The sequence below is a fragment of the Rhinoraja longicauda genome, chromosome 9, assembly GCF_053455715.1.
Source record: "Rhinoraja longicauda isolate Sanriku21f chromosome 9, sRhiLon1.1, whole genome shotgun sequence".
NCBI lineage: Eukaryota > Metazoa > Chordata > Chondrichthyes > Rajiformes > Arhynchobatidae > Rhinoraja > Rhinoraja longicauda.
The window spans coordinates 1,678,593-1,693,138 of NC_135961.1; the positions used below are offsets into that span (position 1 = coordinate 1,678,593).

General features: G+C 46.4%; 1 protein-coding gene across 3 annotated transcripts in view; it reads left to right on the forward strand.

Moving 5' to 3' along the window:
• Nucleotides 1-2,333: 2,333 nt before the first annotated feature.
• Nucleotides 2,334-14,546, forward strand: part of dnajc27 (DnaJ (Hsp40) homolog, subfamily C, member 27) — a 36,209-nt gene continuing 23,996 nt past the window's right edge. For 2 of the 3 annotated variants that reach the window (XM_078404686.1, XM_078404687.1), the window contains exons 1-6: nt 2,334-2,528; nt 6,070-6,152; nt 10,374-10,443; nt 11,550-11,714; nt 12,074-12,196; nt 12,577-12,734. In XM_078404686.1, coding sequence (XP_078260812.1) covers nt 2,448-2,528; nt 6,070-6,152; nt 10,374-10,443; nt 11,550-11,714; nt 12,074-12,196; nt 12,577-12,734 — 680 coding nt within the window. In that variant the 5' untranslated portion in view covers nt 2,334-2,447. The remainder of the gene's footprint in view (nt 2,529-6,069; nt 6,153-10,373; nt 10,444-11,549; nt 11,715-12,073; nt 12,197-12,576; nt 12,735-14,546) is intronic. The other variant, XM_078404688.1, reaches the window with a different exon arrangement.

The window sequence follows — 14,546 nt, forward strand, 5'->3', positions numbered from 1 at the left end:
AGCAGGCAGTGAAGAAAGCCAATGGAATGTTGGCCTTCATATCAAGAGGGAGAGAGAAAACAGGAAATTATAGACCAGTTAGTCTGACATCAGTGGTGGGGAAGATGCTGGAGTCAATTATAAAAGTCGAAATTGCAGAGCATTTGGATAGTAGTAACAGGATCGTTCCGAGTCAGCATGGATTTACGAAGGGGAAATCATGCTTGACTAATCTTCTGGAATTCTTTGAGGATGTAACTAGGAAAATTGACAGGGGAGAGCTGGTGGATGTGGTGTGCCTTGACTTTCTGAAAGGCTTTGACAAGGTTCCACATAGAGAATTAGTGGGCAATATTAGAGCACATGGTATTGGAGGTAGGGTACTGACATGGATAGAAAATTGGTTGACAGACAGAAAGCAAAGAGTGGGGATAAATGGATCCTTTTCAGAATGGCAGGCAGTAACTAGTAGGGTACCGCAAGGCTCGGTGCTGGGACCGCAACTATTTACAATATACATTAATGACTTGGATGAAGGGATTAAAAGTACCATTAGCAAATTTGCAGATGATACAAACCTGGGTGGTAGTGTGAACTGTGAGGAAGATGCTATGAGGTTGCAGGGTGACTTGGACAGGTTGTGTGAGTTGGCAGATGCAGTTTAATGTGGATAAGTGTGAGGTTATCCACTTTGGTGGTTAGAATAGGAAGGCAGAGTATTATCTGAATGGTGTCAAGTTAGGAAAAGGGGATGTACAACGAGATCTGGGTGTCCTAGTGCATCAGTCACTGAAAGGAAGCATGCAGGTACAGCAGGCTGTGAAGTAAGCCAATGGAATGTTCACCTTCATAACAAGAGGAGTTGAGTATAGGAGCAAAGAGGTCCTTCTGCAGTTGTACAGGGCCCTAGTGAGACCGCACCTGGAGTACTGTGTGCAGTTTTGGTCTCCAAATTTGAGGAAGGATATTCTTGCTATTGAGGGCGTGCAGCGTAGGTTTACTAGGTTAATTCCCGGAATGGCGGGACTGTCATATGTTGAAAGACTGGATCGACCAGGCTTGTATACACTGGAATTTAGAAGGATGAGAGGAGACCTTATCGAAACGTATAAGATTATTAAGGGGTTGGACACGTTAGAGGCAGGAAACATGTTCCCAATGTTGGTGGAGTCCAGAACAAGGGGCCACAGTTTAAGAATAAGGGGTAGGCCAGTTAGAACGGAGATGAGGAAAAACTTTTTCAGCCAGAGAGTTGTGAATCTGGAATTCTCTGCCTCAGAAGGCAGTGGAGGCCAATTCTCTGAATGCATTCAAGAGAGAGCTAGATAAAGCTCTTAAGGATAGCGGAGTCAGGGGGTATGGGGAGAAGGCAGGAACGGGGTACTGAATGAGAATGATCAGCCATGATCACATTGAATGGTAGTGCTGGCTCGAAGGGCCGAATGGCCTCCTCCTGCACCTATTGTCTATTGTATATTTTGTGCATGAGAAATCGTGTTTCATGAATCTGATTGTTATTTCAAGTGACCAAGACGATTAATGAGGGCAGGGTAGATGATGTTGTCTGTATGGACTTTATCAATGCTTTTGCAAGGTCCTGCATGGTAGGCTGGTCTGGAAAGCTGGAGCACATGGAAACTAAGGGTAGCTAGTTGATTGCATTCACAATTAGCATGGAGGAAAGAGTCAAAGGATAGTTGAAAGTTTTTCTGATTGGAGGTCTTTGACCACTGATGTGCAGCAAAGGTTGGTACCGTGTCCCCTGATGTTATCTACATTATTGATTTGATTGAGTCAATGAGCACCTGGGGCGAACCGTTGTGAGGGAGTAGGGGAAACACAAAGGAGGACCTGGCGTACTTTGTCAGTGCCGTAGGTGGCCGCTATTTGCAGCCCTTGGGTATGCAAGCAAACAATTTCACTCTGCCTTGTCACATGTGACAATAAAGTAAAGTATTCCATTCCAACATTGTCAGTAAATTTGAAGATAACACTGAAGTTGGTGATAATGTGAACAGTGATGATGAATGTGCAAGTTTTAAACAGATATTGATGAGTTGGGAAGGTGGGCCAAGGAATCACAAATTGAATTTACTTTGACAAGAGTCCCTCCCTTCCCACCCCTCCCCCTCCCCTCCCCCTCCCCTCCCCCTCCCCTCCCCCTCCCCTCCCCCTCCCCCACCCCCACCCCCCCCCCCCGGGCGGCACGGGCGCAGCGTCTCGCGAGAGGCCGCAGCGTCTCCCTCTCGCGAGACCGCGGGGTGATGGCGGCGGGGGGTGAGCGGTCGCGGCGGCCGCCGTCTCCGTGAAGGGAAGGGAGGGGGAGGGGGAGAGGGAGAGGCGGCGGAGGAGGAGGACGAGGAGGACGAGGAGGAGGAGGTGGCGGCTCCCTGGCGCCCTGTGTCAGAGCGGGCGTTGAGTGTGGCCCCGACGAGCTACGCTGCGGGAGAGTGCTGCGGCCCGTTACCATGGAAACCGCCGCCCGGAGGGAGAGCAAGAAGGCGCTGCGGGTGAAAGTCATCACCCTGGGCAGCGCCGAGGTGGGCAAGGTGAGAGGAGAGGGCGGGCTGGGACAGTCATCTTGTGGGTTTGGATGTTTAGGGGGTGAGGGCTGCGGATGTGGGGTTGTGAGCTGGAGAAATTGGTACGAGAGGTGAATAGAGGGACAGTAGAACAGTAAAGTACAGGAACAGACCCTGAGACCCACAGGGACATTTGCATCATCCGCCCAATGTTGTGTTCCTGGTCCATCCCTACTCTACCTTTTCTAGTTCCCTTTATTTCAGGTTCAGGGAATAAACCAGCCAATACAAACCCCAAACTCCGCTACCTTGAGTTTTCATCCTCCTAACATCTCACCTGGAAGGCCTGTTGCGCCATTCTCCCAGTTCCTCCATCTCTATTAAACGTCCCCCAATGATGTATCTATGTGCACAGGTGCCTCTGCAATGTCTCTTCTTGAGCTGTGTTTCTTGTCTACCATAGCAACAGTGTCCTGGACTGCATCATTTATTTCTGTATGTCTGTCCTCAAACCTCTTCTCTTAGACAGCAAGGACAACATTTCCCTTCTCTTTACCCACTTCAGCCTTTGCATTCGATGGATTAATTTGCACAATTTTCAGCAGTGCTAATGTAGTTCCACCATCAGGCACATTCCCATGGCTTTCAAACAGATCATTCCCTTAGTAGAGATATCCTGGTCTGCTTTTACTGTCCCTGCTATATTCCCCCATTTTTCCCTAGTAACTGCGCTAGATGTAACACCTTTCATCTCTACCTTTCCACCAGCTGGGGACTTGGTCTTTCCAGGTGAGGCACATCCTCTCTTGTGTCCCACACTTGGTGTTCACAATGTGCTCTCTTATGTAATAGAGAGACCGAAGGCATGTTGGGTGATTCTGCTGCAGGGTACTTGTACTCAGTCCTCGGGGTCGATCCTTTACTTCCTATTGCCTGCCACTTGAACTTTCCATCCCACTCCCATCTGATGTGTGTGTCTGCAGCTTCTTGCACTGTTACAGCGAGGCCCCACGCAGGCTTGAGGGGAACACCTCATTTCTATCGGGATATGTTGCAGGACTTCTACCGAACTCTCCAATTTTTTGTCTGTATTTCAACGATTAGTTTCGTTTGGAGATACAACGGGGAAACAGGTCCTATGACCCACTCTCCACACTGATTAACGATCACCTGTTCACTAGTTCTATCCTATACATTAGGGACAATTTACATAAGCAATTAACCTACAAACCTGCACGTCTTTGGAATGTGGGAGGAAACTGGAGCACCTGTTGGAGAAACTGGAAAATCCATGCACAGGGAGAGCATACAAACTACAGAAGCACCCAAAGTCAGGATCGAACCTGGATCTCTGACACTATAAGGCAACTCTACCCCTGTGTCGCTGTTATTTTCTACGATAAGTCATCCATTTGTGATATTGCTTAGTTATTCTTTCTCCATTAATATAGCCAGTTCAAATCGTGATAGCCAGTTATATCTTCAGCAAGTCTGCGTGTATCTAGATTTGCGCTCGCCTCAGTATTAACATCATCTTTAAGCCTGTTTTAGGTTGGCTATGTGACAGGCTGCATTACTAGCTTGGGTGGACATGCAAACCAGTCACTGATCTTGGGATTCCCAGCAGCTAGAAAGTGATGCCTCACATGGCGCCTAACTGGTAAAATACACCACCTTTGGAAGCCGAACACAGAATGTTTTGCAGGCACATTTCCTGGGCTGAGAGTTTCATGGAAGTACAGGTGCTCCTCAACTTACAATAGGGTTACATTCCGATAAACCCATCGTAAACCAAAAATATCGTAAGTTGAAGCATCGTTAGTTGGGGAGCATCTGTACATAGTTCAGGCCATTTGACTCAGCCAATATGACCGATGGACACAAAATACTGGAGTAACTCAGCAAGACAGGCAGCATCTCTGGGGAGAAGGAATGGGTGACATTTTGGGTCAGGACCGTTCTTCAGACTGAGGGTCAGGGGAGAGGAGGTCCAGAGATATGGTAGAATAAGGTGTGAAAATGACAAATCAAAGCAGATAATGATAAGGAAACGCAGATTGGTTCATTGCTAGTTGAGGGGAAGGTAATAATGAGGCATACAACCAAGTCAAGTCAAGTTTATTTGTCACATGCACATACACGATGTGCAGTGAAATGAAAGTGGCAATGCCTGCGGATTGTGCACAAAAAAGAATTACAGTTACAGCATATAAATAAGTTAATACAGAGAAGACAAAATTTAGTCCCTGGAGTTATAAAGTTAACAGTCCTGATGGCCTGTGGGAAGAAACTCCGTCTCATCCTCTCCGTTTTCACAGCGTGACAGCGGAGGCGTTTGCCTAACCGTAGCAGCTGGAACAGTCCGTTGCTGGGGTGGCAGGGGTCCCTCATAATCTTGCTTGCTCTCGATCTGCACCTCCTGATGTATTGGTCCTGCAGGGGGGCGAGTGTAGTTCCCATGGTGCGTTCTGCCGAACGCACTACTCTCTGCAGGGCCTTCCTGTCCTGGGCAGAGCTGTTCCCAAACCAGACTGTAATGTTGCCGGATAGGATGCTCTCTACAGCCCCAGAGTAGAAGCAATGAAGGATCCTCAGAGACATTCTGAATTTCCTCAGCTCTCTAAGTAACCAGTAATATTTAATCAGGAGAACAGTAGAACTAGTCGGAGTACTAGGATTGGGGGAGGGACGGAGAGAGAGGTTACTTGAAATTATAGAATTCAATGTTCATACCACTGGGTTGTAAGCTGCCCAAGCAAAATATGAGGTGCTGTTCCTCCAATTTGCATTGGGCCTCACTCTGACGGGAGGAGTCCCAGGGCAGAAAGGTCAGTATGAGAATAGGACGGGGAGTTAAAGTGTTTAGCAACCGGGAGATCACGTAGGCCTAGACGGACTGAGTGGAGGTGTTCTGCAAAAAGATCGCCAAGCCTGCCTTTGGTCTCGCTGATATATAGGAGCCCACACCTGGGACAACGGATACAGTAGATGAGGTTGAAGAAGGTGCAAGTGAACAACCCCCTTTCCTGAAAGGACTGTCAAGGCCCTTGGACAGAGTCGATTGAGGAGTTTTAGGGACAGGTGTTGCATGTCTTGTGGTTGCAGGGCAATGTATCTGGGAAGGGGGGTGGTTTGAGTGGGATGCGGCTAGTGGTGGGGTCCCATTGGAGGTGGTGAAAATATCAGAGGATTATGTGCTGTATGCGACGGCTGATGGGTGAAAGGTGAGGACGAGGAGGACTGTTTCAACGGGGGGGGGGGGAGGGGGAGCAAGAGCGTAGCTGCGGGATACCGAGGTCACCCGTGTGAAGGCCTCATCTATGATGGAAGAGAATTGCTAAAGAATAAGGCCTGGTTTGGAACACCAATGGACCACAGGCGGCATCGTTACGTGTCATGACCTTATTCTTTCCCAACATTGTGGGTGTGTGGGACATGGAGATGAATGAGCTTCTGTGGGCTGTTCCCGTCCTGTACATTACTCAGTACCATGCTGAGAGAAAGCAGAGGTGGAGCCTGGGTGTTTCCTGAACTTCTTGGTGTTGAAACTGTTACTGTTTCTTTCCAGAGCTGTATCATCAAACGCTATTGTGAGAAGAGATTTGTCCCAAAATATTTGGCCACTATTGGAATTGACTATGGAGTTACAAAGTGAGTATTGTGGATATCTTTTTTTTCCTCTTGTCATTAGCCTGGCTGTGGCTGTAGTAAAGTTTGTAGACTGCAGTTAACAATAGCGTTTCCTCAATTCTTGATCAATGGGACAGGGATATATTGAATGAAAGTGGGTGAGAGCAGTTTGGAGGTACAAAATCACAAGCCACATGGCTAAGTATCTTCCACTCTCCAACTTTGTGGATCTTTTGCTGTCTGCCCAAGTGATGCTGAGATGCATTAATTGGCCTCAGTGACCTTGTTGGACAACAGTTGGTCAGCACTGTCGCACTCTAAATGTATTGTTGGTATTATTACAAATAACAACAGAATGAATGAATAAGTTTATTGACCAAGTATGTGCATATACAAGGATTGTGCCTTGGTGCTCCACTCACAAATGACAACACAAACATACAGTTAATAATTAAGAATAAAGCATAAACACATCAAAACAATAAGGATACAAAATTACGGTCTAAACATGTGGGTGAAAATAAACCAGAGCAAAAACGAAACTACAAACTTTGGTTATTGAGTAGAACTACCACTCGTGGAAAAAAGCTATTTTTAAGTCTGGCTGTGGCTGCTTTGATAGTCCAGAGACGCCTTCCAGAGGGAAGTGCTTCAAAGAGTTTGTGGCCAGGGTGAGAGGGGTCAGAGATGATCTTGCCCGCTCGCTTCCTGGCCCTTGCAGTGTACAGTTCGTCAATGGGGAGAAGGTTGCAGCCAACAACCCTCTCAGCTGTGCGAACGATCCGTTGCAGCCTCTGGATGTCGTGCTTGTTGGCTGAGCCAAATCAGACCATGATGGAGAAGGTGAGGACGGACTCAATGATAGCAGTATAGAATTGGACCATCATTGCCTGTGGCAGATTGTGTTTCCTCAGCTGCCGCAGGAAGTACATCCTCTTTTGGGCCTTTTTGACTGTGGAGTCGATGGTGGCCCCCCATTTAAGGTGCCTGGAGATGATGGTTCCAAGGAACTTAAATAACTCCACAGATGTGACTGTGGTGTTGTTGATGGTGAGTGGGGGGAGGGGAGGGGGAGCTCTTCGAAAGTCAACAATTAGTTCCACTGTCTTGAGAGCATTGAGTTCCAGGTTGTTGCGATGGCACCAGGATGCCAGCTGTGTCACTTCCAATCTGTAGGCAGATTCCTCCCCATCCTGGATCAGTCCAATCAGGGTTGTGTCATCTGCAAACTTGAGGAGCTTGACAGAGGAGTCTGTGGAGGTGCAGTCGTTGCTGTAGAGAGAGCAAAGGAGAGGGGAGAGTACGCAGCCTTGCAGTAAAACTCGTTGGTCAGCTGACGATTGTCGAAGGAACAATCTAAACTAAAGAAGAGTCATTAGCTGAGAACTTGCTCCTCAACTTCTCAGTGTACCTTTACTTGGCAGCTCTGATTCCTCTTCTCAGCTTGTACTTGGCCTGCTTGTGGAGGTCTATATCCCCACTCCTGTAGGCCTCATCTTTTGACTGGCAGAGCTGTCTGAGTTCTGCTGTGAACCAGGGCTTGTTGTTGTTGAACCAGATCCGGGTCTTCATGGGAATGCAACTGTCCTCGCAAAAGCTGATATAGGATGTCACAGTGTCTGTGTACTCATCGAGGCTTGTGGTTGCTTCCCTGAACACATTCCAATCAGTGCAGTCAAAGCAGGACTAGTTTTTCAATTTCCTCGTTCGTCCACCTTTTCATTGGAAGGGCTAGGAAAGTTAGCTACTGAGGCTGAAGAAAGTAATGGGATGGAAGGATTGACAGAGTGGTGACTGGAAATCAGTATAGAAGCTCTTTAACTTGTCTGTACATTATTTCAATCTGTATCTGACCTTCACTGGTGCATTATATTCATATTCTCAGCAAAAATACATCGATTCAGCATTAAAGCCCCATCAGCCACAGCCTGTGGAGATAATAATAATAATAATAATAATAATGCATTACATTTATATAGCGCTTTTCTAAACACTCAAAGACGCTTTACAAGGTTTACAAGGCCTAGATCCACAACTTTGTTAGAAGAATTGTTTCCATGGGCATTGGCTGAGTTTTACAATGTTAGCATGCAGAACAGACCATTTGGCACAACTCATCTCAAATAAAAACACAACATGCTGCAATACCGTGCAGTTCAAGCAGCATCTGTGGCGAGAAACAGAGTTCCCCTTTCTAAAATTTCTAGTATCTCTAGTATCTGCAGATTTTTTGTTTAAAATTGTCTCCCTATTCTTGTTTACCCACATCTGAAAAAATGAGTTCATTTCTTGACCGTTAATTTTCAAGAGAATACAAATCTGTGTTAAAATTAGATATCTTGTAATTCAATTATTTTAGCCCTTTCACTATTCTGGAGGATTGGTGTTGCTTTCTCAGTGCCGGATATACTTAGCTGGTGAGTAGCATCAATGCAGAGAGTTGGTGTTTCACATCTGTGGCCCTTCATTAGAACAGGGAAAACAATAAGTGTGTTTTAAGTTGCGAAGAGGCGAGGGATGCAGAGACACAATGATTGTGATAAAGCAGGAGGCTTGCTGTGACAGGCACTGGAATAGTTTACCATTATCGACAAAATAAAAGACTGAGGTAGAAGGTCCACAGGGCGGCACGGTAGCGCAGCGGTAGAGTTGCTGCTTTACAGCGAATGCAGTGCCGGAGACTCAGGTTCGATCCTGACTACGGGTGCTGCACTGTAAGGAGTTTGTACGTTCTCCCCGTGACCTGCGTGGGTTTTCTCCGAGATCTTCGGTTTCCTCCCACACTCCAAAGACGTACAGGTATGTAGGTTAATTGGCTGGGTAAATGTAAAAAAAAAAAATTGTCCCTAGTGGGTGTAGGATAGTGTTAATGTACGGGGATCGTTGGGCGGCACGGACTTGGTGGGCCGAAAAGGCCTGTTTCCGGCTGTATATATATGATATGATATGATATGATATGTATACTGATCTGGTGATTAGATTAGTTTATTGTTAAATGCAACAGCGTACAATGCTGGTGATATGGTTGCCTAGGTATTCAAACTGTCGTCTACATAAGCTCCATTAATGAGGAGAGTTCAATATCTCTTTCCTGTACTACATCTCATAGTTGTGGATCCGCCCAACAACAGTCGTTTCATCAGTGAACAACATTTGAGTTGGAAGGCTCAATCTTCACTGTGTAGGAAAAAAAACTGGAGATGCTGGTTTAAATCGAAGGTAGACACAAAATTTTGGAGTAACTTCTTCACTGAATGTTCAGAAGACTCAATGTTCACTGAATGTTCAGAAGACTGGTGCAGATATGGGTCATTACAGATCTTTCAAAGCGCTTCATTATGGTCGTTGTTAAAGCTACTGGCCGGTCGTCAATGAGACAGGTCACCTCATTCTTCTTGGGAAATGGAATGATGAACGTTTTCCTGAAGCAGATGAGGACAGTAGACTATTGACGTGAGAGGCTGAAAATGTTGCCAAAGACTGTGGCCCGTTAATTGACGCAGATCGCGTTAGGACTTCTTGTACAGTATCATCCTCCTTGAAAGCCTTGGATCTGGACTTAAGCAGAAGGTCAATCTCCCTGCTCATCCAAGATTTCTGGTTAAGATAGACCCTAATCGTCTTTGTTGGAATGCAGCTGTCAATGCATTTCGCGATAAAAGTAGTGATGACTGATGTGTATTTATTCAGGCTGGTTGAAGTGGTTTTGAACATGTTCCGGCTTACTGACTTAAGGTAGCCCTGAAGTAGATCCTCAGCCTGCACCATTATTCTTTTGGTTGGTCCCTTTTCTTTCAATGTCTGTCAGAGAAGCAAGTTTTGTGAACGGTCTGGTTCAGCTTGTAAGCGTGGAGAGCTGGGATTGGGTCAGTGCTAAGAGAGTGGTGATTTTGATTTGTGGCAAACTTCCTCCTGCTCCCAGTCAGGAACTGCCACCAGATATGAATAGTGCACTTGAAATTTACAATTTGCTTTGGTAAATGTGGTCCATGGTCTGAAGAGGCATTCACTGCTGATGACAGTCTTTTGTGAATACTGATTCATTCCTTGTCTTGTCCATACCTGCAGTTTAGTGGAGAAGAGTGCCAGGGTTTCAGTAAAGACCTAGCGCAGTTACACCATAAACAAAGAGAGCTGCCACAAGGTTTGAGTGGGTCTGGAGTTTGGGGAAATGTTGCAGCACCGAAGTGCAATTGAGTATCAATAATGTGAACCTGTTCACTGTTGTTTTTATCTCCTCAGGGTTCAGGTGAGGGATCGTGAGATTAAAGTTAACATCTTTGACATGGCGGGTCATCCATTTTTCTATGAGGTGGGTGTGAGAGAAACCTAAAAAAAAAATTGCATTCCTAAGGCTGTTGCACGCTATAAGGTCTCATATAATGTAGAGATGATGTGCAGGAATAAATGGAGCCAAGACTGCGAAACTCACCTGATCCTGAAAACGTGAACTGGGATCTTGCCCATTAAGCCATAGGTTTATTGCCAATGAATGGGCAGGTTTTTCCCAACCAGTCTGTGGTAATGTCTTTTTGCAGAGTACAGATGCTCCACGACTTACGATGCTTCGACTTACGATATTTCGACTTTACGATGGTGCAAAAGCTGGGCAACGGCAGCAAGATGAAGCGAGCAGCAGCTCGCTTCTGGCCATGTGATCAGGTGTATTAAATGCATTTCGACCTACGATATTTTCGGTTTACGATAGGTTTATCGGAGCGAAACCCCATCGTAATTTGAGGAGCACCTGTATACCAATTACGTGTTTTCTCCCTATTCCTATTTCCTGTCACCTTTTCTTCAGCCATCTCTCGAAACTATTGTTAACTGGTTTCAGCTTCATTCATCTGTGCTGAGTTCAATATCTTCAAATTCCCAATGTAAAAGAAAAATAGTGTTGTTCACTAAGCCCCAAATTTGTGTACATATCCACCTGGTTCTAAAATAATGATCCCCTCATTATTTACCTTTCTATCAAATCATTGTGTCATCTCCAGTAAGGCCTTTGATGAAAATGCACGGAATGAATGCACAGAGTGCATTTCAATGCATAGCATTTTGCATCTTTCCAAAGTATTTAACAAGGTACCTGATGGTAGGCTGATCCAAAGATTGGGACACATGGGGTTCATGGTGACTAGGTAGTCACCAAAAACACTCTGCTTTTCTTTGTTATTTCTCTTTCTGGTTGAAGTAAGTTCACATCTCTTTGTATTTGTATGACAATTTGTTGGCTGTTCTGTGGTTCTTATTTCGCCTATCTTTAGAATAATTTTCCCTTGCAGTTGCTGGCAATACTCTATGAATTAGAAGCTTCTTACTTAAGCAGAACATTATGCTCCCCAATTCTCCTATTGCGGATAGTCAAAGATATTTCCCACACCTTTAGCCATCAGTTCTTTTATGTGTTTGTAATAGGTGCGAAATGAGTTTTACAAAGACACGCAAGGGGTGATCCTGGCTTATGATGTTGCGCAGAAGGAATCCTTCAAAGCACTGGAAAGTTGGCTCACAGAGATGAAGCAAGAACTCGGACCTCATGCAAACATGGAAAACGTTGTGTTTGTTGTATGTGCTAATAAGGTAACAATTTGTGATATCACTTGTTGCATTAACTTGTCTCTTTGTTCAGATGTGGTGTTTAACCCATGTTGTGCCTGCCCTGGAAGTGTAAGATTTGCTGGAGTTTTACTCTGCATCTAACCCATATCCTGGGAGCATGAGAGGGGCAGCATAAAGGGAGCTTTACTTCATATTGAACCTGTGCTGTCCTTAACCTGGGTATGTTTGATCAGTCAGAATGCCTAACAGGAACATTTCCTTACTCTGGAGCTAATATTCCTTTCAACATGATATGAGTAGAAATTGCTACCTGCTGCATTTGTAAAATATGTGAAGTGGACACTTCCTCTTTCCTAAGTTGTGTGATTCTCTTTTCCCAGGTGGACTGTGGGAAGCGGCGGGTGATTGATGAGAGTGAGGGGCGTCTCTGGGCTGAGAGTCGTGGATTCTACTACTTTGAAACCTCAGCGCAATCTGGTGAGGGTATCAATGAGATGTTCCAGGTATGTTTACAGCTCACAACCATTACAGCAAATAGAACGACTGGGGGGTTCTGGAGAATTATGAGGAGGAATGTTTGTCAGGTGGAACATTGGCCCAGGGTCCCAGGGAGAGAATGGGATGCACCTGGAGTCCTGGGGAAAAGGGCAGGGAAGCACTGATGTGGCAGAGAACACACTTGCTTTGGACTGGGAATCCAGTGTTGGTGTGGGAGCACACCTCGATAGTGGTGGATTAGCGGGAGTACCAGTAGTGCTTGGGATGATGGTGCTGCCAGGGTCCAGGTAGTGGAGTGGATGTGAGGGACGACACCATCCTGGGGGATGCTTCATACTGAATTGTACTTATTCAGCTCTCTTTTCTGCATTCTGCCTGTGTCTAGACTTTCTTCTCGTCAATCCTTGACTTGTGTGAGAATGGTAAACGTCCTCAGTCCAACCTTAGCCTTGGGTTCACCAAAGAGCAGGCCGACACCATCCGCAGGATATGGAGTAGCAAGGATAGCTGGGAGATACTGGGAATGAAGCCTGGAGCATCCAGGTAAAGCAAACTCCGTGTGACTTGCGGCTTGCCTGTGTCTCAGGATACTATGGCATTGTAAGGCTCAGCGATTACATCCTGAGATCATGTCAGCCCGCACGGGCCAGGCATTACACCAGGGCCCGTGCCCATTACATGAGGGCCCGTGCCCATTACACCAGGGCCCGTGCCCATTGCACCAGGGCCCGTGCCCATTGCACCAGGGCCCGTGCCCATTACACCAGGGCCCGTGCCCATTGCACCAGGGCCCGTGCCCATTGCACCAGGGCCCGTGCCCATTGCACCAGGGCCCGTGCCCATTGCACCAGGGCCCGTGCCCATTACACCAGGGCCCGTGCCCATTGCACCAGGGCCCGTGCCCATTGCACCAGGGCCCGTGCCCATTGCACCAGGGCCCGTGCTCCATGTTGGGGCATTGAGCTATCTGTTTGCCCTCCTTGAGTTTTCAGCATGTTATTGCACACTGAAAACAAAGCATTAACTGAAGGTTTTCTTTCCAGCCCATAGTTCTGTTTATCTTGTTTGAATTCTGGCCTTGACTATGTCAAATTTACAAGAGCAATTGTCAGTTGGCAATTGGTAGCTTTAGCTTGCAACCAGCTGGCTCTCCTGTCTTATCTCAGCTCACCTCCAGATAGAATGTTGCCTTAAACTTGTCATTCTGCATAGCAGCCGTCCTGTTCTGGTGTGGACAGTGCAGTCAAGTTCAGGAGATTTGGTCAAGCTGCTGGGCATTGTCGTGACCCACAGGGTTCACGGAGGGAATTGACGCAGCAGACTGGCAACAGCAATGAGTGAGCCCCAGCACAACGCTGACACTGCACAGTGCAATGCGAGGCTCAAGGATTAAAGGTCAGTTTATTGTCACATGTACCAATTAAGGTAGAGTGAAATTCAAATTACCGTACAGCCATACTAAAACAAAAGCAACAAGACACACAACCACATAAGAGTTAACATAAACATCCACCACAGCGGATTCCCCACATTCCTCACTGTAATGGAAGGCAATAAAGTCAAAACTTCTTCCTCTTTATTCTCCCGCGGTCGGGGCAGTCGAACCATCTGCAGTCGGGGCGATCAAAGCACCCGCAGCCGTGTGAAAAGAAGAAAGGGACAGACAGACTGTTGGCGTTGCTGGCGCCACACAGAAGTAATCTGAATCGGTCAGGGCGGTCACGGTGGCGCAGCGGTAGAGATGTTGTCTTATAGCGAATGCAGCGCCGGAGACTCAGGTTCGATCCTGACTACCGTCTGTACGGAGTTTGTACGTTCTTCCCATGACCTGCGTGGGTTTTCTCCGAGATCTTCGGTTTCCTCCCACACTCCAAAGACGTACATGGTTGTCGGTTAATTGACCGGGTAAATGTAAAAATTGTCCCTAGTGTGTGTAGGAAAGTGTTAATGTGTGGGGATCGCTGGGCAGCGCGGACTCGGTGGGCCAAAGGGCCTGTTTCCGCGCTGTATCTCTAAATCAACAAAAAAAAGAATCATGGGCAGGGTCAGTCTGCTAAACATATCTCCAATGTAAATGAAGCAAGATGAGAGAAAGCAGTTGGCATAAAGAGTGAAACTTTATTACCCCAGGCTCCCCTTGGTCTCATTGTCCGTTGGTGTGAGTTACACAGCCACTCATTGGATTATTTCCTCCTCTTCCCTATTACTATTTTCCAAAAACTGCTTAAAAACACTTAAAATTCTTTACATTAAAAATTAAGCTCTTACTAATTCTGCTCATGGTGAACAAAATAGCGAAACCAACATTTATTGACTGTGCCCAGTTGCCCAAGACAGTGGTGAGCTGCTGCCTTA